The following is a 26,928-nucleotide window of genomic DNA, read 5'->3' as shown; positions in this document are numbered from 1 at the left end:
AGTGCTGCGGTTTCCTTCCGAACTTTTCCCCTCAGCCACATGAAGTAAAGTCCATAGTGTATAGAGAGTGTCACGTTGTTTTCTTTCACGATATGGAAGGAGGGTTTCCCTCGAGACTGACCAGCCTGGCGGTTTGGGGGCCTCTTGGGAACGACAGTTGGAGTTTCGCTAATGGACTGAATGAAAAACGGCATGCCTGGTCGAGCCGTCATATAGCTTTCGTTCTACCCTTCCTTCAAAACACAGTCAGGGAATGTCAAACCACTCATCCTCAGTCAAAAAAGTCCCACTGGCCCCAAGAGATCATATCAAACTCCATAACACTGAGGGAAAATCCATTTGATTCATCTCGTGTTTGAGGTGCAATAGAGATTGTTTCACTAAACCAAGCCCGAGCTTCCTTTATTGCATTCCAGACACTGTTACTAGCCAATATAATTCAAAATTTATGTTTTCCATTGATTTACTACCTGAAATGAGACTTTTTCCCCACTAGCAGAATGCACTGCAGAAAGGTTTTCATTTTTGACTGTAGGGATGTTGGGGTATGTTTGGAGGAAATTGAGCCAAAATGAGAAGTATCCCATCTGTGTGCATTTAAGCAATGGTTTGGTCTAAAAAGAAATGAATGCTGTTTGGAAACGCAGGCCGGAGTTGGAGCCCATTCCAGTCAAGAGTGTCCTCTTGAAACTCCAGTCCCAGATGCTTCCTCAGAAAGGGAATAACATCATTTAGACAAAGACATAGTCCAAGTCTCATGTCAGAAAACTGGTCTTCATATTCCACTCGATGAATTTGTCAGCTTGCAAATGCTTTTGTGAGAATATGTGAGCAGGAATACATGTGTCATACACCAAAACTGACTCGATTCTTGTTTTTTACAGTGAGCTTTTAGAAGATCTGGAACGTAGTCCACATGCGGCAGCAATAGCAGAGTGCTTTGTGGAGAGGGTAAGCACATGACACAATGCACATATCTCAAGACAAGGAGTTTGTGTTTTAATGCATGTCATTCTAGAAGTGTTGTCTAAGTAAAATCCAGTTTTGTTCATTTGTAATCTTGGGGCCATCGCTTGGCAATATGGCAGAAGCACACAGATATGTTTGGGCCAGAAAAACAGATGGACTTTGTGAAACGAAACTTAAACATATCAGCAAACAGCGTAGAACTTTTAACACATGCACACGTCAGCTAAGTGCATTTGCAGACACTTTTGGCATTCTTGTCTCCACACCACAATGACACAACAATGAGCAGACCAGGCTGGGATGGGAACCAGACAAGGAAATCATTGTTTGGAGTGCTAGAGAGGTCGAATGTGCTCATGGCTCTTTCTGCAAAGATTTGTTTCAAGGTTTGGAAGAAGGAAATCATTCTTTACCTTTAAATCGCCTGAGGCTATGTCTCTATCTCAAGCACCAAGACCCAATGTTTACCTCCTGCTGAAATGGCCACTGTTAGGATCAATTAGCGCTGGCCTAGGAAGCAGAGAGTACATTCGATTAAGCCATTACCGGTGGGTTATTTTGAGAGTTTATCTCAATTGAACCTTCTCTAATGTTGCAGAGTCTCAAAGTCAAGTTTTTTCCCCCATAATCTCTGCAACATCAAAAAAATGAAAACTTGTTCCAAATCAAGCAGTGCCTCTAGACTAGATATCAGGCTCCAAATCGAGCACAACATATTAGATGTGTTTACATGCTCGTACAGATGTAGTTCAGTGACTGTAACTCTGCATCTGCTGAGCTGCCCATATCTGGTCAGATCAGGGTATACTGGCCATTGCCAAAGCAGATGATGGGGTTCACTTGATTGGCTTGGTACTGCTTCTGTTTTTGGTACACAAACATTTAGTGGAAAAATCTCCCACATATTGCCAAGTAAATGCCAGACTAGATTGTGCCATTTTTATACATCTGTTAGATTTTTGTCTGGTTTCATAACTCTGAACTCTGTATATTTTTGATGGCCATAGTTAGTAGTGCACTTTTGTTCATAGAATTATCTTTGAAGTTGTAACAATAATTTATGATTTTGTTTTTTTAGAGTGAAGCTTTTGACATTTACACCATATATTGCATGAATTACCCCAAGTAAGTGAAGAATATTTCTATTCCTCTGATATTATTATTAAAGTACCATTCAAAAGTTTGGGTTGGTTGGATTTTTGTGTGTGTTGAATAAATGAATACTTTTATTGAGAAAAGTTTAAACAAAAATATAGTAAAGACATTTACAATGTATTTCTGAAAACAAAATCTATCATAGTCTTCAACATTGATAAAAGTAAGAAATATTTCTCGGGCACCAAATCGGCATATTAGAATAATTTCTGAAGGATTATGTAACACTGAAGACTGAAGTAATGAAACTGAAAATGCAGCTTTGCCATGGCGGGAATAAATTACATTTTGAAATATATTTGAATACAAATGCAATAATATTTCACAGTATTACTGTTTTTACTTCATTTTAATCAAATAAATACAAGCTTGTTGATTACTAGAGACACAAAACAAATGACTAATGATTAAATGTATACTTTAAAAAAAACGTATTTTAACTGTATATATGGCATTTTGAACTGCCGAAATAGTTAAAATCCTTAATTGCCCCGCATGTATCACTGAAAGCTCTGTTGCATAATGATAAAAGTATGTGGCATTTTTGTGGAAAGCATAATTAGAATCATGTGATGTAGATGTCAACCACAGTGATGTAAGATATTTTTGATGAATGTCATGTGGTTTTAATTAGTCAGTGTTAGCTATAGGTCTAGTAGAAAAATTAGACATATCAGAGGCAAACATGCTTGGGTGATGACTACTTGGAAATAGTTTTCAACCCCTCTCTTAGTATTCCCATGGGCCTCTGGTACAGCAGCAGCAGATGTTCTGCTAGAGCTGATTCTGATCCACCTTTAGAGAATTAGCTGTTACATGTTAATGCAAATAACTCTGCAAGTATTAAAAGAATATTTATCATAAAGATTTGACAAGGCAGTACTCATTATATAGGCATCTAATGGTGGTGAAACAAAAAAAAACACATTTGTTTGAAATGGAAGAAACAGGAGGTTGCACAAAAACAAATATTTGTATTTGTATATTCAGAGACTGAATGCAGATGCATGCATTACTGCAGGTCTTAGGATAAGATAAGGTGCTGTCAGGCAAAGCTGCCAAACTGATGAGTCTCCCAGTAGACCACCCTGCTTAAATGTCTTCCTCCCTGTTTCCATCCAGCTCAGTAACTGTCCTGCGGGACTGCATGAAGAATGAGAGCCTGGTGCGCTTCTTCCAGGAAAGGCAGGCCACTCTGTGTCACTCATTGCCTCTGGAGACTTACCTACTGAAACCAGTGCAAAGGATTCTTAAATACCACCTCCTGCTGCAGGTCAGTGGAGTACAATGCTTTAAATCTGATCCTGGTTTTCTTTTTTTTTTTTTTCAAAATGTTGTTTTTTGCTGGAAGATGGTGTAGCTATGGCATCTGCTAGCAGGGGCAAATGGGGCCATGCTAGTAAACTTTAAAACAGACGAGTAACACTTGTCAGACTGTACAGCTGATCTGTTGTCGCTCCCTTGTGGTAGGAACTATCCAAACACTTTGATAAAAGTGATCCTGGGTACGAGGTGGTGGAAGATGCCATTATAACAATGACAGCAGTTGCCTGGTACATCAATGACATGAAGAGGAAACAGGAACACGCAGTCAGACTGCAGGTAATCCCAGCCATCAAATGCTCCCTATGACTTTTCACAGAATCAAATATTCAGTAACTCTGCAATTAATTATTTTGCAAATGCAAATGTTACTTATTTTTATAGGAGATTGAGAGCTTGTTGCTGAACTGGACTGGGCCTGAACTCAGTGGTTTTGGAGAGCTGGTACTTGAAGGCTCCTTCCGGGTTCAGCGTGTGAAAAAGGAAAGAGCATTCTTTCTTTTTGACAAAATGCTTCTCATTGCCAAGAAGAGGCTGGATCATTTCATATACAGCACTCACATCTTTGTACGTCATCATCATTTGTGATCAGATTTCAGTTCTAAATCTACTATATATCTGCAGTAGGAGTATAGCATTTTACATAAACTCATGTTTTTCTCTTTCTCCCTCTCACCATTCAAGTGCTGTAATCTGCTCTTAGTTGAAAACATGAAGGATCCCCTCTGTTTTAAAGTGTCCGACCAAACAATCCCAAAACAGCAACACATTGTTCAGGTAAAATATTTAAAATGCACATCAGATAGATAACTTCATTACTGGAACATTTTGTGATAGTAATGAAAATTATAGTAATGAAAAGCTTAAAACCTTACTATACTTCTCTGTAGGCTAAAAACCAGGAGGAGAAGCGGCTGTGGCTACATTACCTCAAAAGGATGATAGTGGAAAACCATCCTGCATCCTTACCCCAAAAAGTAAGAGTTTTTTACATGTCAAACTATGCATCGTGTCCAGGATAATGTACAGTCAAAATTGACCAACATTTTGAGTTCAGTTAGTTCAGTTATACATAGTTTACAGATGGACACCAGAGCGCTAAATATCTATTAATAACATGTTTTCCAGGCAAGGCAGGTTCTTGGTGACAACTTCTGTCAGTGTAAGTATTCTTTGCATTCTTGTCATTTTCAACTGTCGCTTATGGCAGTGAGTGTGACTGGCTGTGGATTACTCATGTTTTGTACCATACTTAGCCCCACAGTTTGATCAGGAGCCAATAAGAAAACCAATGCCTTCTCCACGACTGGATGATGTTCATAACTACCACAGAGGAAGAAGGCAATCAGGTCTGTCATGTAGTGATCATTAGAATACATTAAATGCCAAACCACACTATTTCAAATACTCATAAAAGTGAACTTCATAACTCTTGACAGAGCCACCAGAGTTCATCTACACCCCTGAGAAAGCCAAGAAAAGCCTTCCACTCCTTCTCGAGGTTAACCTGCCATACAAGCGTGGGAGGAGACAATCTGGTGAATATATTTTTAAAGGCATAAAATTAAAAATATTTTGAGTAATATACACAGCTGCATAATGCATTTATTTTATATGTTTATTTATTATTTATTTAGTGTTAAGTTATATTGATGCTGGAACCAAATTCAAATTCTTGTACTTTTGTACTCTACTTTGTACTCTGGCAGATATGTCAAATTAAATTTGTAAAGTTTAAAGTCTAAAATCTAATCTTTATATACCTGAAGCACCTGCCAAAGATATTGAAGCTGCGTTTCAGCAAAGTGGTGAGTGTAGACTTTAGTTCTTTCACTTACTATAATTCTGTTATCTTGTTCTTTGATCAGTGATATTGCTTTGAAAGTGAATGTGAAAAGTAAACATAATATGAAAAGAGATATACATTTTTAAGAATGTAATAGTCTATAAAAAAAAGAAAAAATTAAAATAATTTTTGTGTCTATTTTTCTCTTTCTGATCTGCCATGGCCTCACTGCTCATGGAATCCAGGTTCTTTGAAGGTGTGACAGAATTTCATTTTCTTCCATTAAATAGTACATATCGTACAATCTTAATTATATAATTTTTGCAACATAATGCAATCATGAAACAATAGGTTTTCTTTATACTTTTGGTATCACAGCTGTGATAAAATGTTTATCATTATTTAAATTTTTATATATCTATGCCTCTGTCCATTTAACGGGTTTTCAGGCGGGCAGTGAAGGGGAGTTGTGCCCACAGGCTGATAGCATGGGCTCATCAGGCAGTACCAGCACTCTGGCATCCTCTGTCATTGAAGTTGAATCTGGCCGTGATGATCTGGCTTTATGTCAGGACGAGGATGACATGACCCCACTCCCTCCACCACCAACACTGTCCATTACTGAGGAAATCATGCAGTTCATTAACGAGAGCCGTGCTCGACAAGGCATGGCAGAGTTAACATCTGAAGTGGTACATATAGCACATTTTGACACCTAAAACAATATGCCAAGACAGTAATTGCTGTAGTAACTCAACACAATGCTTCATTGCTATTGGTATACACATTGACATTAGTGACTTAGTAGTAATAATGCTGTTAATTTGTTAATGTAAGATTCTAGTTATAAGAAAATGGCATTTTACTAATAATACTAATTTTTCTTTTGTTTTCCACTGTGCCAGTTGACTCCAGAATCCCCGGAAATCCAGCCATCAGAGCCACAACAGTTAGATGAATCCAAACCACTAATAGCTGAGGTGGATGAAAATAAACATCAGACCAACGATACCGAAAGATCAGAACCAGAAGAAACTCTGGTAGATGTCTCAGACAAAAAAGAGGACAGTCATCCATCCTGTGAAGCAAATGTTGCTCCACCAGAGGAGCTTGAGAAAGCATCATCACAATTGCACACCTCCAAAGAAGTGAATCAATCAGGAGAGTTGACATTACCAGAGCCCAGTCATAGAGAATCATCCAAACCCGAAATGGTGAATGTCACAGATGAAAAGGGGGAAAAAGACACTGAGGACTCTGTCAGTAAAAGTGAAGAACCTCATCTATCTGATAATTTGGAAAAAAACACTGATGATACAGCATGTGTGGCTAAGTCAGCTTGTGCTCACGTTGCTACTGCATTAAAAGCAACTGACAGCTCACTTGTCCCCAAAGCAGAACCTGAGCAAAAACTAACCAAGAGTGACAAGCAAATAATTGAGAAGATACGCAGCTATTATGAGGCAGCAGAGGCAGGTGTCGAGGAGGGTCAGACATCCCGAAGAAACAGCTTCTCTCATATTCCTGCTGGATTAGTGAAGGATTCGGTGTCTCGATTCAATGTTTGCGTTTGCCAAGACAGTCTACTTGAGTCTGAGAGTAGCCACTCAGACTGTGTTGAAACTCATGCAGCATCTTCATTACTTCCAACATTAGACCAAGTTGACCAGAATTTCACCCACAAGGAGTCTGCTGATACAGCCATTCCTCTTTCACATTCAGATGTTATCCAAGAACAAAAAGAATTCTTAAGCAACAAGACTGCAGATAAAAAGGATGAAGACATTTATGAGTTCAGTCCCTGTATGGAACTCTGGAAGGAGAAAGAAAGAACTGGCCAAGACTCTCTCAAAGTCCCTTTCCCAAAAGAAAAAAGCTGTGGTGAAGATACAGATGCTTCCAAGGAAAACAAGGCATTCCTAAATTGCACAACAACCCAGGTGCAGCATAAACGTGATCATTCACAATGCGATCCAGACACTTCAGATATAACTTCAGACATATCTAATCTGCAGACGAAAGAGACAGCGGATACATCTCTTCAGTATGGAAGTAGAACAAGAGCTAGGATGTCCTCTAATGGAAACCTGGATAGCCTTCCCAGCCAGATTAAAGTTGGCCGATGGTCTCGTCATGGCAAGGTGGTAACGTGTAGCCGTACCCTTTATGAAGGAATGGAAGAGGTACCAGATTTAGGATTTTTTGAGGGTGGACCAGTCAATCAATGCTTGGTAGAAAACTCAGAAAAGATTCTTAATAAAGTGCAAATGCTTGCACGCATGTACACAGCGAAAGCAAGCAGCATGAAAGTACCACTACACCAGAAGAAAACACGAGTGAGTAGGGGAGCATGGCCAGTGGAGGGAAAAGGGAGCACTTCACCCAAGTCTCGGCAAGTACAGCTACACCAGGGGGATATAAGGATCCTAAATCAGCCCACGGGTGAGTTCATAATCCATATATAATTCAATTATGTTCTCATGTGATGTTATTCTACTCATTATTTTAAAATGTTGCCTGTTGTTTGTTGCAGAAGAATCTTCAGTATCAACACCTACTGAACTTTTTGGTCACATCATTTTAAGGGAGAAGCTGTCTAGAACATATCACCAAGAAAATGATTGTAATCTCATTGGGCCCCCAGATGAGATCTCAACAAATGGATCTAATTCACTGTATTTTTCATCGGCTGAATCCTCTGCTACTTCAATTCAAATATTAACAACTGTTATGGAATCACAGGTCTCTGATAGAGAAAGCTCCTTAGAAAAATGTGAGTCTAAACCATATGAAGGAGATCAATCCTTGTCAACTTGCGCTGGAACTCAAGTCCAAGCTGAGCCAGAAGTGCCATCCAAACTAGCTGGATTTCCATTGGACGAGCATGCTGACAATGTACTACAGTCCATACAGGAGAACCATTCATATACTGTGGAGAAATCCACTGCAATAAATAGGACTGAAGAAAGACCGATATTGCAAGAGGAGAACCCTGCTTTTGTGAGCAATTCTGGTCCAAGTAGGGAACTTTTTATTGACCCAGTAATCATTAAACATTTAGAAGAAGAGACTCACAGTGTAGAGGAGAAAAGGGGCTTAACTGTACAACACTTTGAAAGCATATTGTCCATAGATGATAAACAAGATGAAATACATACAGGACATTCAAATTCCAAGGAGGACCGTGCTGAAATTGAAACCACTAGCATGGAGGAAATAACACCTGTAGTGTCCTCTGTTAGCGAAGTTGGTGAATGTCCCCCATTACAGCCAGCACCCTGTGTTCTAAACACTGTAGTTATCTCTGAAGGATCAGAGCTTTCATACCCTTTAGCCCAGGAGTTTACAACAAGCCCTACACAACTGATGCCTCTGCTTGGTTCATGCAGCAAGAGTAGTCCACTGGATGTTAAATCCAAAGAAGACCTAAGCAATAATTCAAAGATTTTGAGCCCACCCTGTACACCCCCTGTAGGTGGACCTCCTTTGGATGAGCTTCCAAGGTTTACTAGCCAAAGACCTTCCAATCTGCCCTCTGCCACAGGAAAGAGAAGTCCCTTCACCAATTGGAATCCATCATCTCCAGCTGCTCAGAGGTAGTCTGCTAAGCATGTCACAAATCAAGCTGTAGTAATAGGGTGTATCCAATTGATATTTAAGTTATGACGTTGTAGTTTATATTACAGCAGTGTTAGTATTTGATTTCATTTTAATCTGTCTTATCTTGCATTTTAGAGTGCCACATACATCATTGCGGACTGAGGAACAGATTCAGGATACTTCAACTTCTGGCCTTTCTTCTCATAGAAAATCTTTTCCCCAGGCTCCTAATGATGAGCCTTCAAACATTCCTTTTGTTTGTGAACATCCATTAGATGCAAAACCACCGTCTGCCTTTAGCCCAAACCTCCAAATGCGATCACCCTCTCCAATTAGAAGTGCCCAGAACACCAGACTGTCCTCAACGGCATCAGCTCTTACAAAGTCTCTTGCTGCCTCTTGCATCAGTCAGACAATTTCCCAAACCATGGCCAAGAGAGGTGCACATCTTCAGACTGCTTCCCCACCTGTAAGCTCCTCTCCTCTGCCCACATCTTCTGTAAGGCTAAGGTCACCATCACCCAAACCCATCACCTTGGACTCAAGTGCGGAGTCTGGTTTTAGAAGTACATCCAGCACCGGGGTAGGAAGTCAACCCCTAAGGTCTTGTCCATCCCCATTCAGATCGAACAGTCTTCGATCTAGTCCAGCAACAGTTCAGACCCCTCCTCCTTACCGTAGTCAACGCTCAATATCCCCTGCACCTCCAGTTAGCCTCCATTCAGCTCCATCTGCTAACAGCCTAAACTCCGCTGCTCTTGAACAGCCTTCTTACACCAGTCTAAATGGTAATAATAACAATAACAACAGCTTAAATAATAACGGGTGGGCCACTAACCATAAAAAAGCACCACACTCAAATACGGGTGGACTCCCTCATTTCCATGATCCTCAAAGAACAACCTTGCACAACAGGGTTGCTTGTCCCTTTCCGTCCTCTGAGCCTAGCTCCCGTGTACAGTCCCCTTCTATTTGCCCATCTCCAGTCACCCAAATCTGCTCCCCTCCACCTGTTCCAATCCACTCCAGTCATCTGGTAACAAAGCCACCAAATCCCAGAGCCCCCAGGCAAGGTGGCTTTTTCACCCCTCTTTCTTTGGAGATCTCAAGATCAACATCAGCTTGTTATTTATCTCCTTGTGAGAGTCCCAGAATCACCTCTCCACCCCCTATTGGCATTCCTGCAAGTGTATGGGGCTTTGCTAATCCCCAGCCAAGGAATCCCTCATTAACAGATGCATCTTCTCCAACAAAAGTGGAAACAAACTCTACACAAAGAGGCACCAGAATCATCTCTCCTACCCCAGTGGGTATGTCTTCATGTTCAGCAACCAACTTTCAGAGCCAGAGGTGGCTACGAGGAGCCAGTTTGCCCATTGTTGCTCTAGGGGATAGACCACCCAGTCCAACTAGACACGAACGCAGGTCTTGGGCAGAAAGTGGACGGTGGTCAGTGGGTTCAGAGTTGGGATTTACAAGTCCTCATGGGGGTTCATACAGTGGCAGCCCATCTTCTATCAGCCCTGGCCCACTTTCACCTGTTAGACTTACAACTGAAAGGACCAGTCATAGTGGAAAACATTTCACAAGCATCGTCTGGCCAGATGTACATGATATGTTGACTAAATACAACACAGAGCCCAATACTGAAACTGATGCTTTGTCCTGCACCGAGACAGAGCAAGATGACATAGAGAATGTAGAATCGACTTGTCGGAGCACCCTGATCTGTCCCTATGTCGCTCCAGCTGACCCAAATTTGAGAGAGAGTCCCATTCAGTGCCCTACCGAAGAAAGTATTCCTAATCAAGGGTCCAAAACAACATTAAAAACCAGTTATGCCACCACTGTCAACTTGCAGATTGCCAGGAGTGGGAGGATAGCATCTTTTAGCAATGCACAAGTCAGCCTGACTCAGACACTGTCCCCTGTAGCAGACAGCCAGAGCAGGAGAGGGGTCAGCATCAATAGCTGCAACTTCTCAATGCAGAACTGCAAAAGGCTTTGAGTGGTGTACTCCTGGGGTCTGGTATGGTGCCTCGTTCTTCAAAGACACTTTATCTGGCACCAAAGCATGTAACAGAGGAGTCAGCTTAGGACAAGTCCACTCTACACAGACAAAAAAAAAATCATGGACTATAAAATACGGGTGTCAGCCAGTTGATGCTATGGTCAGTGATTTTATTTGTTTTTTTAACCCTCAACCCTACTTCCTGGCCAGGATACCAGTAAAACATTAGTAAAAGACTGCTTTGCTATATTTGGCAGTAATTATTTTATTGCTTTTAAGACTCTGTCATATGCAAATTTATTATATGTAATAGAACTAAAGCCTGTGTCATTAAGGGCTTTCAGTTGGCTGTGATATATAAAGAACTTATTTATGAAGTAGTTGTTTTCTGGCACTTAACTCTTGTTTCTTTGTTTTGCACATTTTTCTCGAATGTGGTCCAGACGTGTCTAGAAAATAGTGTGTTTCAGACAAAACATTCTCGTGTATGTTTAAAATACATTTTTATTGCCAGTGTTCTATATGGATTTGGTTAATAATACATTTGAAAACAAGGGAACATGAATTGCTGCTTTGATTGTTGTCAATACAAACATCAAAACATCTGATCTGATATTTTGCATTGATGAAAATGTTTGCTGTACACAATGAAAAAGCATTCCATCACACCCAAGAAAAGTATTCTGGTGTGAACTAAGACAAGGTAATACTGATCAAATGGACTCTTGATTTTGTTTTCATTTTTAATGTATTTTTAATGTAACACATTGTCTATTTCTAAAGGAGATTGTCACAATCAATGAATGCTTAAGCCAATTAAACGTATATGTCAGATTTATTTACCTAAGGCCTTTATGCTCCAAACCACGCCTGCTAGAAATGGTGCAAAGAAAATAGATGTTCACACCTGCTCTCTGTACTTACTGTCAGCAACAACAACAAAAAAAAAAATCCCTGATTTTCACACTGTATGAAAAATGTGTTGTTATTTGTACCTAAATAAAACCTTGCATAGTTTAATTCTGATTGAGCCATTATTACCACAACTTTATTTTTAGTTTTAAAAAACAGTATTTTGCTGTGATATCATAGTAGATTTTGAATGGGTGTGTCTAAAAGGAGGGAAAAAGCATAGGGCCAGAAGAATCAATGTCACATTTTTCTAAATGCTAGGTAAAAAGTAGTTCATAGCCTAATGTCAAACTGAAAAATCCGAGAACTGCATTTACAGACTAATAAATAAACATGTTGCATTACTGTTAGCTAAATAGTGCATGTTAGCTAACAGACTGTTTAGCAAAGGCGAAACCATATTGTTTTAGTGCAGCAATAATCGGCTTACAGTTTAAGAGGATGCTCGCAGAATTAAACTCTTGTCGAGAGGATTTCACTCCTGTAAGTTTCAGCATGCACAACATAAAGGCATTCATAGCGCATAATTATTGATGTATTTAATGGCATTTTTATAAGAACCACATTAACACTACATCGTCTATTCATTTATTAAACATTTATGAAAATCTCTTAAACATTAATGAAATCTCTTGTCAAGTCAACCTAGCGTACTTTCAGTTTTGTTGGCTCCTCCAATGGGGATGTTTTTCTATGACTCACAAGAGCATCAGAGTTCAGCCCAGTCACGCATGGGTATATGGAGCTAATTTTGTGCCAATATTCATCAAACAAATCCAGTGTTTTGCAAATAAACACAATCTGCTTTTCAAAGAAAAACTCGACTTTCAAACAAACGCAAAGTGATTTTCAAATACAAAACACTGAGAGAAAATGCAGAGGTGTGGACAAATATATGTATTGTGTGTTACAACTGTGAGACTCATTTGCCTTTTTATGAGGAAACTTGGCTTGATTTTCTCACAAATGGTCTTGGCAGATTTTGTCAGGCGTGCAATTGAGCAACTTTCTTTTCCAAAAACAGCAGATGGTGCTGTCGGTCAATTAATGCTAGTCTCCCGAGACGACAATATTGTGTACCAAAAATGAAAGCATTTTGAATTTTATTTTTACGTTAGGTCAAGTAAGATTTATTGTCTTTCTGCTATATATGTTGAAACATAGCCTACAGTGGAGAGAAATGTTGTAGGCTATCTCTGCAGTAAAAGTTTAAACAAGTAAAACTACACATAGACAACCTACTGAAAGGAGTAGGCTAAACTAATTATACAAATAGACTACTATAATCAAACTAGTTTAAGTTCAGGTGAGCTTTATTGTGATTCAGCTATGTAAATGTACCAAAATATAATCTAAACATTAATATCCCTTACGAAAATTAACCATGGTTTTACTAAATAAATACCATGGTATTTGTAGTAAAGCTGCCTATATAGGTAACCTGCAAAGAAACATGATTACCACACTTTTACAATAGTAAAACGAACTTTAATTTTCATAAGGGATATCATAGTTTATTATCATATTTATGTTTATATATAGTATAGTAATATACATGCCTTGTACAACATTTCAAACTAAAAGTGGCATGTAAGGAGATATTTCATATTTCAACCAATATACCAGCAGATTTGAGTCTGACAATAGCCTGTTTGGAAAAATTCAAATAAAATTATGAAGCTTTTTATATATGAGGTACGGAGAAATTGCACGTGTGAGAAAATCAGCCTGCACGCATTTGTGAGAAAATCTGCCAACACTCATTTGTGCGAAAATCTACCAACACTCATTTGTGAGAAAATCAAGCCAAGTTGCCTCATAAAAAGGCAAATGAGTCTCACATACATATATTTGTCCATACCTCTGCATTTTCTCTCAAATAGAGTTTTGTATTTTCAAATCACTTTGCGTTTATTTGAAACGATTCAAGTTTTTCTTTGCAAAGCAGATTGTGTTTATTTGCAAAACACTGGATTTGTTTGATGAATATTGGCACAAAATTCGCTCCATATGAATTTCCCTCACTCGCTCGACGTTATTCTACGCTGTGGGTCTCATAAAGACGGACACAGCCTATTTATGTAAAGCCATTTTAGCTGGAAGTGGAAGGAGACTCGGATCTCAGTGTTTTATTATTGTATTGGCTTTCCTTGGAGTCGTGGCAGATGAAAACAAACTGATCTATTCTGCAGAATGATTAGGCGTGAACGTACAATTCTGTCTGTGGACGTCTTAAACTATTCTCTCCAGAAATGTTTGATGAGGTAGGTCTGTGCCACAGATTATTGCAGTTTTAAAAATGTCTTAGTGTCTATTAAGTCAGTGTTTTATAAAATAGTTTTTTACTATTAAATTAACAAAACTGGAAATACGTACGTAAATAATAAGAAATAAACTATTATTGAATCTTTTCAAGGCATGCTCCTGTAGATTCTCTTGATCTGTATTTGTTTCTTCCCTCTCGTTTTTTTTTTAGATTACAGGCAGAATGTATCTTCAGCCATGTGCTCTACATTGTATAGTTACTAATGAAAGCCAAACACTAAGGGGGGGAAATGTAGCCATTCAAAGCATCCCATCTCTTCCTAGGCCTGATGACAGATGTGTTGGTGACGGAGAGCTTGATATTTGATATGAGGACAGATTTACTCCACTATTCCATGCATTTTACTTCATTATTTCTGTATCTGCTGATCATGTTGACAAGACAGATCAAGTGTCAATTAGTATGCAGCAAAGAGAGTGTTGTGATGGTGAAAAGGATCGCAAGGGAGCTGAGCCAATTGGTACCATATGATTTTGATTTTTACTTTAAAAAATTGAAAACATTTGGCTAGTTTGTTCTTACTCTGCGTCTGTTTAAGGTGTGGTTTCTCTCGTTACAGAAATATGATAGCATGCTGTACACACCAACTCTAGCTGATTATGAGGTATGTGATTTTACACGCAGTCTTTAGTTATCAGTATACTGTTTGAATATGCTGCCATAAATCAGTTGAAGGGGCTTTTGAAATTTTGGCCTTTGATAATAATGTATTATTTACTCATTCGGATAACTGAATGGTTTAAATTGCTTTGTAACTAGAGGAAAGATAAAGTGCTTTTGATAAATTACATTAATATGAAGGCTAAATGTTTACTCAATAATACTGTGGGGAGTGATATTGAATTTCTGGGCTCATAGATTTTTGTGAAGAACAGCTGGGATATTTTTGTGCTGTGTTTATTCTTTTGTTGACCTTTAGTTTACTCCCGTTCTCATTCGCTGATGCATTTCAGAAAGCTTCTAACATTAGAGTCAGCAACATTTGTAGATTGTGTTGTGTAATTTGTTTTATTATCTAAATACAGGCCAGTTAATTTCAGAGTGAGAAAGCACAGATGTCACACTTATCACAAAGTGTTATGACAAAATTAATATAATATAATTTATAAATATATATATATATATATATATATATATATATATATATATATATATATGTTTCCTATCACAGAAAGTGTTTTTTCCCTCCATATTTTGAATATAATTAATGAGTGTACGATTAAAAGAGTAGCAGCTATATATGTAATATTTTAAACATGGCTTAGTCAGGGATTGGCACTCATCAATCAAACCATCAAGGCCAGATTTAAGTTGTTTTGCCAGGACAGATGAGAAAATTGTATAGTCATTATTTAATACTGTGATTGGGTGCAAGTTATCAATGAATGGAATAGCTTTTTGGGATTTAAGTTCTAGTGTAATAATACCCTCTCTCATTGATGGTGGAAGGCATCCAACAAATAAATTTTCATAAACTGCTAAGAAAATTTAGATAAAGGGTCACATTTTCTTTTAGAAAGCTCTGGCATCAACTCACTATCACTATCACTATCACTATCAATCACACTACAAAGTTTTCTTTTCACATTTAATGCCACTTCTTTTTTCAAGATTAAAGAAATATGTACAATTTCTTTAGTACATATACAGGTGCTGGTCATAAAATTAGAATATCATGAAAAAGTTGATTTATTTCAGTAATACCATTCAAAACGTGAAACATGTCTATTAGATTCATTCATTACACACAGACTGATATATTTCAAATGTTTATTTCCTTTAATTTTGATGATTATAACTGACAACTAATGAAAGTCCCAAATTCAGTATCTCAGAAAATTAGAATATCAATTAAGACCAATGCAAAAAAATATATTTTTAGAAATGTTGGCCAACTGAAAAGTATGAACATGAAAAGTATGAGCATGTACAGCACTCAATATTTAGTTGGGGCTCCTTTGGCCTGGAGTAATGTAGCAATGCGGCATGGCATGGAGTCGATCAGTCTGTGGCACTGCTCAGGTGTTATGAGAGCCCATGTTGCTCTGATAGTGGCCTTCAGCTCTTCTGTATTGTTGGGTCTGGCGTATTGCATCTTCCTCTTCACAATACCCCATAGGTTTTCTATGGGGTTAAGGTCAGGCGAGTTTGCTGGCCAATCAAGAACAGGGATACCATGGTCCTTAAACCAGGTACTGGTAGCTTTGGCAGTGTGTGCAGGTGCCAAGTCCTGTTGGAAAATTATATCTGCATCTCCATAAAGTTGGTCAGCAGCAGGAAGCATGAAGTGCTCTAAAACTTCCTGGTAGACGGCTGCATTGACCTTGGACCTCAGAAAACACAATGGACCAACACCAAGATGACATGGCACCCCAAACCATCAATGACTGTGGAAACTTTACACTGGACCTCAAGCAACATGGATTATGTGCCTCTCCACTCTTCCTCCAGACTCTGGGACCTTGATTTCCAAAGGAAATGCAAAATCTACTTTCATCAGAGAACATAACTTTGGACCACTCAGCAGCAGTCCAGTCAAGACGCTTCTGACGCTGTCTCTTGTTCAAGAGTGGCTTGACACAAGGAATGCGACAGCTGAAACCCATGTCTTGCATACGTCTGTGCGTGGTGGTTCTTGAAGCACTGACTCCAGCTGCAGTCCACTCTTTGTGAAGCTCCCCCCCATTTTTGAATGGGTTTTGTTTCACAATCCTCTCCAGGGTGCGGTTATCCCTATTGCTTGTACACTTTTTTCTATCACATCTTGTCCTTCCCTTCGCCTCTCTATTAATGTGCTTGGACACAGAGCTCTGTGAACAGCCAGCCTCTTTAGCAATGACCTGTTGTGTCTTGCCGTCCTTGTGCAAGGTACCAATGGTCGTCTTTTGGACAACTGTCAAGTCAGCAGTCTTCCCCATGATTGTGTAGCCTACAGAACTAGACTGAGAGACCATTTAAAGGCTTTTGCAGGTGTTTTGAGTTAATTAGCTGATTAGAGTGTGGCACCAGGGGTCTTCAATATTGAACATTTTCACAATATTCTAATTTTCTGAGATACTGAATTTGGGACTTTCATTAGTTGTCAGTTATAATCGTCAAAATTAAAGGAAATAAACATTTGAAATATATCAGTCTGTGTGTAATGAATGAATCTAATATACAAGTTTCACTTTTTGAACGGTATTACTGAAATAAATCAACTTTTTCATGATATTCTAATTTTATGACCAGCACCTGTATCTTCTCCCATGTCTAACCACTACTTTCTTGAGCTATTAAAGGCTCCCATAGCTTTTTCTGCATATATTTTTTTATTATTTTTAGAGTTTTTTCATATAGGCCTGATCCTAAATAGTGAAAATGTTTCTGTCATAAATACAGTAATTGAAATCCCAACATCCAATCAATAATCAGATGCTTCTTCTAATGTAAATGCACCAGTGTCGCTCTCATAGAACATTTATTTGCATATTCAAATCTGATTTTTGTAGACAGAACATGAAACACATGAAATCACTTATTTGTGATGCAATTTGTTAAATCACATTTCTACCAGTCGTTGCTTTTTTGCAGTTACATGTATCGCTGATATATACAGTGCCATGAAAAGGTTTTTGCCCCCTTCCTGTTTTTTTATTTATTTTTTGCATAGTAGTCACACTTAAAAGAATCAGATCATCAATCAAATTTTAATATTACACAAATATAATGGAAGTAAATACAAAATGCAGCTTTTAAATGATGATTTCATTTATTAAGGGAAAAAAGCTGTCCAAACCTACCTGGCCCTATGTCAAAAATCAATTGCCCCCTCCTGTTAAATCATGAAAGAACTGTGATTAACCACATTATTTCAGAAAGCTGAGTTAAATTTCACTAGCCAAACCCAGGCCTGGTTACTGCCAGACCTGTTGAATCAAGAAATCACTTAAATAGAACATGTCTGACAAAGTGAAGCATGCCTAAAGAGCAACACATCATGCCGCAATCTAAAGAAATTCAAGAACAGATGAGAAACAAAATAGTTGACATGTATCGGTCTGGAAAGAGTTATAAAGCCATTTCTAAGGCTTTGGGACTCCAGCAAACCACGATCAGAGACATTATGCACAAATGGAGAAAACTTGTAACAGTGGTGAACCTTCCCACAGTGGAGTGGCCGGCCTTACTCAGAACTCGAGCCGAGCCTCGGGTTCGAGCCTCCGTCACGGACAGCAAGCCAAGTTTGTTTACCATTATCTCGCAGGGCTGAATGGGCAGGCGAACTCGTGAAAAGCATTATCGCTGTTACAGGCTATTGATTGTTGTAATCTCCTTTAGCAGAACTGCTCCAAGTCCACACTTGCATGCTTTGCATTGGAAGTGAAAGTTTTGATTGTTGAAATCCAGAGTGTGGCCAAATCTCAGTCTTGGCACCTACCAAGGATCCTCAATACACTGACATATAAGGTGAGTTCAGTATCTGCAAGACATTTAGGATGATCCAATAATGGTATTTACAGAAATATTTGTAACAGCTTGTAATGATTTCAAGGCTAGCAAGAAAGCAGACAGAACTTAAAAAAATATGAATAAAAAAAAAAACAGTGTTACACTGCAATTCTGTAGGGATCACAAGATATTTTCAAGATGAAGGTTTCTTGAAAATGTCGTGTGATTTTAAAATACTTATTTAATACTTAAATACTTATTTAAAATATGATTCTTTTGATTATTCAACAGTTATTGAAAAATTGTCATTAAAAGTCATGTTAAAAAGATGTTTTCATAGGACTCACACACGTACAAAAAGAAAATAGAAAAATAAAATCTATTGTTAAGACTGGCCTACACCCAGACATAATAATAATGTGTGGTGCATTATACAAGAGTTTAACAACTGAAATAAAAACAAATTCCACTCGAGGGCTTGTAAGTGCATACAGAAATATGTCTGTTTTCAAAGCAGTATTAGCAGTATTTTTTAGTGATATGCTATTTACACTAAGTGCAAATAGCTATAGATTCTATTTACACTGTTAAAATAGCAAGAGTTTCAGCTATTTATATACTACTTATTGCAAATAGTGGCAATTATCTGCACCTCAGAATTGTAGTACATTATAAAACAGTACGCAATAAAAACGTATTGAGTGTAGATTATAGTTTTGATTCAAATTATTAAAGGGATGCCACCTTATTGGGACAAAGCCCTCCCTGTACCTAACCCTACCCGATACTTTATTTTCAACTTTTTGATTATTTCCTTCATTTTTATTGAAAATAAATGCCTTTCCGATGCGATATGAGATTTGAAAAGGGAGAAAAAAAGTTCGGCAAAAGGCAGGTTCGAACTTGGGTCGATCGCGTCAAAATGCACACGCCTTACCATCTACACTACTTTTTTGCAGTGTTGACTATCCCAATCACACGTTGGTGGGTGGAGTTAGTGTAAATAGCCTTTGCCAACAAGGCAGGCTATTTGCACTAAGTGTAAATAGACACTCCGTTTTTTTAATCCCCAAAAAACCTAAACAGTCTTAATTATCAAGCTGTTTTGATGGCCCAGCCCACGACCATTGATGGATTGTCCCGCCATTTTCTCTTCACTCGACCAGCTGTAGCGACTACAATGACTTGTAAGCAAATTGGGTGTTTTGCAGTTTGATGTAAAAGTGAACATACACAATGAGAGGAAGCGAAGGGTGCTCTCAAGACTTCAGGAAGCAGGAGTCACACTCAATGAGAAATGTGAGTTTATAAAGGCGAAAATGAAGTTCTTCTGACAGATTGTTGAGGTGACAGGGGTGAGTGCAGACCCAGACAAGCTGGAGGCAGTTAAAACAATGTTACAACTAGGTAACGTCAGTGAGGTGAGGCGGGTTTTGGGAATGGTCAACCATATTGGTAAATTCTTACCACATTTAGCAGCGAAAACACAGCCACTCAGAGACTTACTGAGAAAGTCCAATATGTGGGTTTGGGGTCACATCAGCAAGAGGCCTTTGAAAAAATCAAAGAGGAACTGACAACACCCCCAGGTTTGGCACTGTATGATCCAAACAAGGATACAGTTGTCTCTGTGGATGCCTCTTCACACGGACTGGGTGTGTTCTCCTCCAGAAGCAAGTAGACAACATATGAAGAGTTCATTGGCAAAAACCAATAAACGTCAGGTTTCAAGACTACAAGTTATTCAGGTCAGGTGACGACTACTTTCACACTGAAAAGACGTGCTAGCTGAGAGGAGTTTCGTCAAAGCTGACTAAAAGTGATGAAGGATGTATAATTTCAACAAACTTGATGAACCTGTGATATCTTCTTCAGGGCGTAAAAGGAAAATAAAGTCTGACACGTTTTCACGGAGCCTTGCGAAAGCAGCGCATTACAATGGTGAGGGAAAATCTCTGTGTTGCGTGTAATCACATCCATACAGTCTATTATCACAACAACAACATTTGTCAGGTGTCTACATTGTCATCTGAGGAGATTACAAAGATTAAACGACTGTTTTTGTTTAACTCTGAAACATGAAATGTGGAGTTATCTGCTTTTGCCAAAAAGCAACTGTTGGAGTTACCTGCTTTTGCTATAAAACAAACTTTTAATATGTAAAAAAAACATACTTTGAATGAACTTTAATTTTGTAAATTACCTGTATTTAAAGGATTAGTTCACTTTTAAAAAAAGTTTAAGTTTTATAAGCACAAATGCTCGCCTTGCTCTGTTCTGTGATGCGCGTTCGTGACGTCACGTAATACGCAATGACGTTGAAAAGGTCACGGTTGACTTAGGCGGAAGTACCGAGTCAGTGTTTACAAATGTGCGGAAGGAGGACCATATACACATATTCAAATGTCTTTGTGTCAATTTATCGTTTAAAATGCCCATTTCGTGTGCGTATCCTGGGTGTTTTAATATTAAAAAGCCTACTGACTCGGTACTTCCGCCTAAGTCAACCGTGACCTTTTCCACGTCATTGCGTATTACGTGATGTCACGAACGCGCATCACAGAACAGAGCAAGGCGAGCATTTGTGCTTATAAAACTTAAACTTTTTTATTTATTTTTTAAATGACCGATCGTTTCGCTAGATAAGACCCTTATTCATTGTCTGGTATCGTTTAAAGCCCTTTGAAGCTGGACTGAAACTGTCATTTTGACCTTGAACCGTTTGGGTCCCATTGAAGTTCATTATATGGAGAAATGTTTTCATCAAAAACCTTAATTTCTTTTCGACTGAAGAAAGAAAGACATGGACATCTTGGATGACATGGGGGTGAGTAAATTATCAGCAAAAGTTTTTTTAAAAGTGAACTAATCCTTTAAGTTATTATTACTTAATCAAAACTACCCAACTGCAGTTTGAAAAACGTGATTTTCTGAAAAACATAAATGAAAATGGAGTATGAAATGGACTTCATATGGAAACCTGTGGCATATGCAAGAAATTGGACGAACTCACTCCATGCATTCAGCAACTTTGTATGTGTCTTCTGAGGTTTTCATACACCATATCACATGTGGCCAGCAAAAACATAGCAACAGCAGATGTGTTGTCTGGAGCTCCATTAAACAGTACAGCAGAGGGGCTTTCCAAAGACATTATGCTGACTCTGTGGTGGCAAGTGCACCAAGACAATGATTCTATACTCCAGCAGCTAAAGAAATACTGTGTGGAAGGTTGACCAAGTTTTCTATTGACAAAACTTTCCAGCCTCACATGTCATTCTCAGGAGACCTTTCTGTGCAAAATGGGCTGTAATTGAATGGAACCAGGATTGTCTTTCCAAAGTCACTCCAACCTGAAATACTGGAAAAACTACATGATGGTCATCTTGGCATAACAAAGTGCAGAGTGTCAGTTTGGTGTCCAGGTCTCAGTAAAGACCTCACAAAAATGATTGAGAACTGTGACACATGTGCACGTGAGAGAATAAATTTAAAAAAGCAATGTCACCTACTGAATTTCCAACAAGGCCATGGTCCACAGTAGGAGCAGATTTGTTCCACAAAGACAACAAGCACTACTTGGTCATTGTGGGCTCCTTGTCGAGGTTTTTTGAGGTTTCCAAACTGTTGTCAACAACGGCGGAAGCTGTAATTGAACACTGAAAATCTGAAGTAGTGTGCTCAGACAACAGGCCACAGTTTACTTCAGAGTATTTTTGGTTCTTTTTATATTTTGGTTTCGACCATGTGACGCAGAGTCCTCTAAAGGACTTTCTTTGCAGTTAGAGATACCCTGGTGAAACACTGAGTGGTCAATGGGGCAGAATATTCCCCACGCTTGGTTGAAGGTTTTGGGTAGTCCACCCCATCCTTCAAACAATAATCGTTTTATTGTTCTTTTGTGTGAAAAAAAATCAAGATGTACAGAAGTGATATTTGGGTCATGTTCAATGTTCAATGTCTAATATAAGAAAATAAATATATCCTCATTGCTAGTTTATTTTGCTCCCCCAAAAAGAAAAGAAAAAGAGAAAGAATCTTATTTGGAAAGGGGATGTAGTATTAGGGTCTATTCGGTAACATAATAATGCATAGCATATGTGGAACCTATATTTAAGTGTGTTATGGTACTGTGAGAAGGATCATAAAAGTTGTCAGAAGTTATGGCTGGCTGTCGCGTTATCCGTCCTGTGAAAGGTTAATGTTGTACCTACTAAACAACAGAACAGGCGGGACCTATGGGCAGGACACGGCTCCACTTCACTCACTACTGCATCCCGATGTAGCGCAAGATGTCGGCACCCCTATTGGGACACTGGCGGCTTCACTTTTCTTCAAAGGAAGAGAGTGAAGTTGCGTCGTCCATCTATTTTTACAGTCTATGGTATATATCCTTGTCTGAGAGACTGGCTAAATGCCATCAGCTAAATATGTTGATTGTTTCTCAGCTGACTTGTGTGAATTGCCAAAGGCAACACACTGCTTGCATTTCACCACATGTCTCACGGATAGTCTACACTTACTCGTTTGTAGACGGCAGGGCAGTAGTAAAACTGCGAGATGACCTGTTTCTTGCCTTCCTGGTCCCTAGACAGTTTCAATTTCTCTGATACGTGAGTGAAGGTGGTTCCTTCGTCATAAGACCTGTTTAATAAACAACACCATGTCAAATTTTAACCTGATACACTGCCGAAATTGAGGCTCTGTTCTAAAACTTAGTAAACTGCCTTGTTGTATACTATATACACAGGCAGCTGCCTTCTAAGTCAGCATACTAATTGAAATATACCTTGTAATATTATATGACACTGACGTGGTACTTTGTTAATAGTAAGCAACTCCTTATATCTCAAAAACAACATACTCCACATAAGACTTTGTTCACAGTTGATTCCAGATTCATGTTAGCATGTTGCTAAGCTAAAAGCATAATAATTTAATAAGCAACTAAAAATAATGCTTCTTACGTGATGCGCAAGAGACTCCTTATCACAATTAAATTCAATAGATTCTGAAGTTAGCATGTTGATGACAAATGAAATTGAACCTGTATTAATGAGAACCACACATGCACATATTATACAACTAAAAAAAGGACAAGGAATAAATGCTGTCTCTGATTTTTTGAGTCAGAGTTACATTGTTTCTGGAATGCCTTATTTTCAAGACTGTGCACTAACCTCATATAAAACCATATTAAGTTGCAGGACAAAATGAAGCCATGTCCAGACTGTGAGTTCTATCAAGAAAAAGGAGCAGAGACGTTTTTGAATACCTTACAAAATGTTTTACAACGAATGAATGCTGAAAAAATCTGTGCTCCAAAGAAGAATAAGAGACATTTAGAGAACTTTATGAAAAAAAAAAGAAGAAAAAACATGATCTGAAGGAGCAGTTTCCTGTGGATTCCTAAAGCAGTTCTGGAGAAGTTTCTGAAATGCAAAACAGACACCATATACTAAGCTACAGTACCTACAGTATGTATCCATCTGTACATGAACATGCAAATATATTTTTTCTTAAATAAATTACTTTTATGGAATATTTGTTACAATAGCCTGTTTTGACAACAAACTAAACCCATGGTCACTTTTTGTTGACCATTAACTTTCCTGTAAAGTATAGCTGTGTAGCTAATAATACAAGTAGTTGGTTTGAGTATTGCTGTAGTATATTCAACTGAACAAAATCATTACTGTCATCTTGATTATAATAGTGCAATATATCTGAACTGAAGATTTAACTAGTCAAAGGAACGAAAGTCATGAGTCTGGGCCATAAAGTGTGTTAAGACATGTTCATTAAACAAATGTTGACGTTTTGTTACATGGCATGTTGAGTTATTAAATTGACAATAATAAGTGTTACACATTATTGGCTATTTAATGACTGTTGCAATATTGGCAAATAAAGTTATGCCTCTTTCGCTGCTCTGTAATTTTGGAAAAGAAAGAGTCTGCTAAGAAAAAATAATCTGATGCACTTCATGAAAGATCATCCAAACCAGTTGCTATAACTGTGCTCTGCTTACAACATTGACAAACATCCTTTGATTTTGGTAGGGAATTTACCTTGATGATTATCAGTCTTCAAATGTCTTGACATGTTTTATTTAGGCTGCTCTTTCATAAACCAGCAGCATCTGAGATATGTTTTATATTACCTTGAATGCCTTTGTGTGATGATCTGCAGTTCAGCTATATGATAAAGCACGCATGATTGTGTAAAGCAACAATTATGTCTGCAGAACATCTGATACGCTATGACTAGATTCTCCAAACACATTATGATTCATGTCCACCAGCAAAACTTTATAAGGTTGCTGTAATATGAAAATATAATATGAATAATAATAATAACCAGTCATACCATACCAGTCACACCTGATGACCAGTCACACCTGTCATACCAGCACCCTGGTGAAGAAGGCCAGGCAGCGTCTGTACCATCTGAGACGCTTAAGGGACTTTAGACTTCCCTCTCGGGTGCTTAAGACTTTTTACACCTGCACCATCGAGAGCGTCCTGACGGGCAGCATCACTTCCTGGTTCGGGAACTGCACTATGCAGGACAGACGAGCCCTCCAGAGGGTGGTGCGTTCAGCGGAACGTACCATCCACACCGAGCTCCCTGACCTGCAGGAGATCTACAGCAAGCGGTGCCTGACCAGGGCCAGGAAGATAGTGAAGGACCTCAGCCATCCCAACAATGGACTCTTTTCTCTGCTGCGTTCAGGGAGGCGCTTCCGCTCCATGAAGGCAAACACAGAGAGAATGAGGAAGAGCTTCTTCCCGCAGGCTATTCGGAGTCTTAACCACTCTCCACTCTAAGCACATCACCCCACACTTCCACTTTGCACATTTTCATTACAATCTGCACTAATTTGTAGAAGGTTACGTAAGGATAATGAGTGGGATTTACATACCATTTGTCTTTAGTATTCCTTTTACTCACTTATAAACTTTACTGCACTGCACAGCACACGGACACTTTATCACTGACATACACTTTACTTTTTATAGAATCTATATAGAATCATATTCTATTTTTATTCTTCGTATCTATTTTTATTCTCATATCTATTTGTTATTTTATTTTATTGCTAGTTTATTTCTATATATTTGTTTACTGTACTTTTTCTAACAAATAAAATTTGAATTTGAATAATTTACTGCAATTTGACCTTTACAGATGGTCTATAACTTTGCAGAGAACATATGATCAAACTACATAATAGCTTTAAATGTATATCAATAGAAAAGCGGTTCAGCATACATTTACAATACTAGATGTTTAGAAAATATTGTATTACATCATTGTTCTACTTCATGACATGAAAAGAATTTAACAGCCTTCAGGTATTTTAGTGGCATGCTGACATGTTAGACTTTGGCGCTCCTTCCAAAAATAGTGTTACCACAACCACAAATGCTGAAACGTTTTATTGCATTTATAACGGTGTACAATGAAAAGACAACACTTAAATGATCTGTTCTATTTCCGATTCATTTTTGTTCCTCTTTTTTAAATGTGGGCTATTTCTTATGGTTTTATGTGATTTTGCAATTTTATAGCAATAAACACTAACATCACAATTAGTCAAAAAGTACCATAAATTACAAGGTAGCAGCAGATTGTAACAGATTTATGCTAATGTGCTACACATAGGCTATATTATTTCTTTCATTTTTTGGTAATTAAAATGTTCAGTTATTAACAAAATATGTTGTATCACAGCCCACATGAAAAAATACTATAGTAATTTATAGTAGTGTTTTTGAACCATACTATAGTAAAGTACTTTAATATGTTGTGATAATTCTATAGTTGCTTTGGTAGAATAACAACTATAGTATAAACAAATTACTTTACCCAATACTATACTAAGTTTTCTACAACTATAGGGTATTTTATACTACAATACACTACAGTTTACTGTAGTAAAAACTAAAGTATACTACATTATTTATTACAGTTGATCAGTTCACTATAGTTAATACTAGTATTCTGTAGCATTCATTAACAAAGTTTTGTAAATACTATAATATATACAATATAATACACTTTACTACAGTATGGTTCAAAAACACTATAGTATTTATTATAAATTACTATTATATGGGGAATTATGAATTATATGGGGAAGTAAAAATCTTCTGTATTTCCTGTAGGTTTTCTATTGCAAAAAAAGAAAAAGAGGAAACACTGCATTGAAATACAATAACATAACAGAAAGGGTTAAAAACAATAACACCTCAATCAGAAAGAAAAATATCATCATAAGCCTGAAGAAACTTGTACGTTATTCTTATTGTTATCAATGAGTTAAAGAGATAAGCAAAAGTACTATTAGTTTGTCAGAGAGAGTGCATCACAGATTATAGCGCTGATGTGCACGTGAGAGTAGCCTAGTTT

At 38.0% G+C, this 26,928-nt stretch overlaps 2 protein-coding genes across 5 annotated transcripts in view; both read left to right on the top strand.

The window, feature by feature from the left end:
* plekhg2 (pleckstrin homology domain containing, family G (with RhoGef domain) member 2) overlaps positions 1 to 11,775 on the top strand; it is a 42,452-nt gene extending 30,677 nt beyond the window's left edge. For both annotated transcript variants that reach the window (XM_079387940.1, XM_079387941.1), the window contains 15 exons: positions 885 to 951; positions 2,048 to 2,094; positions 3,247 to 3,397; positions 3,595 to 3,726; positions 3,832 to 4,014; positions 4,132 to 4,224; positions 4,338 to 4,424; positions 4,576 to 4,609; positions 4,704 to 4,796; positions 4,887 to 4,985; positions 5,217 to 5,261; positions 5,683 to 5,925; positions 6,139 to 7,675; positions 7,767 to 8,829; positions 8,969 to 11,775. In XM_079387940.1, coding sequence (XP_079244066.1) covers positions 885 to 951; positions 2,048 to 2,094; positions 3,247 to 3,397; positions 3,595 to 3,726; positions 3,832 to 4,014; positions 4,132 to 4,224; positions 4,338 to 4,424; positions 4,576 to 4,609; positions 4,704 to 4,796; positions 4,887 to 4,985; positions 5,217 to 5,261; positions 5,683 to 5,693 — 1,042 coding nt within the window. In that variant the 3' untranslated portion in view covers positions 5,694 to 5,925; positions 6,139 to 7,675; positions 7,767 to 8,829; positions 8,969 to 11,775. The remainder of the gene's footprint in view (positions 1 to 884; positions 952 to 2,047; positions 2,095 to 3,246; positions 3,398 to 3,594; positions 3,727 to 3,831; positions 4,015 to 4,131; positions 4,225 to 4,337; positions 4,425 to 4,575; positions 4,610 to 4,703; positions 4,797 to 4,886; positions 4,986 to 5,216; positions 5,262 to 5,682; positions 5,926 to 6,138; positions 7,676 to 7,766; positions 8,830 to 8,968) is intronic.
* Positions 11,776 to 13,779: 2,004 nt separating this feature from the next.
* Positions 13,780 to 25,675, top strand: il15l (interleukin 15, like). Of its 3 annotated transcripts, none has more exons than XM_079387364.1 (5): positions 13,780 to 14,020; positions 14,233 to 14,542; positions 14,642 to 14,686; positions 18,403 to 18,531; positions 23,715 to 25,675. In XM_079387364.1, exons 2-5 carry the CDS (start codon positions 14,351 to 14,353, stop codon positions 23,898 to 23,900), a joined length of 552 nt encoding a protein of 183 aa, XP_079243490.1. In that variant the 5' UTR covers positions 13,780 to 14,020; positions 14,233 to 14,350; the 3' UTR covers positions 23,901 to 25,675. The 3 variants fall into 3 exon arrangements, with proteins under 3 accessions (XP_079243490.1, XP_079243489.1, XP_079243488.1); XM_079387363.1 differs by lacking the exon at positions 23,715 to 25,675 and adding an exon at positions 20,389 to 20,454 and having other exon boundaries at positions 13,807 to 14,020; positions 18,406 to 18,531; XM_079387362.1 differs by lacking the exon at positions 23,715 to 25,675 and adding an exon at positions 20,389 to 20,454 and having other exon boundaries at positions 13,821 to 14,020.
* Positions 25,676 to 26,928: the final 1,253 nt, after the last annotated feature.

This window comes from Barbus barbus (assembly GCF_936440315.1).
Source record: "Barbus barbus genome assembly, chromosome: 31".
Taxonomy (NCBI): Eukaryota; Metazoa; Chordata; class Actinopteri; order Cypriniformes; family Cyprinidae; genus Barbus; species Barbus barbus.
The sequence above is the reverse complement of the archived record's forward strand: the minus strand, read 5'-3'. Positions and strand labels throughout refer to the sequence as shown.

Excerpts from the sequence above, each read along its gene's own strand:
- il15l (XM_079387364.1), top strand. The coding sequence starts at position 14,351 with ATGACAGATGTGTTGGTGACGGAGAGCTTGATATTTGATATGAGGACA. Across the intron at positions 14,543-14,641 it reads CAAGGGAGCTGAGCCAATTG|AAATATGATAGCATGCTGTA; the intron begins GTACCATATGAT and ends CTCTCGTTACAG. Across the intron at positions 14,687-18,402 it reads CAACTCTAGCTGATTATGAG|CAGAACTGCTCCAAGTCCAC; the intron begins GTATGTGATTTT and ends AATCTCCTTTAG.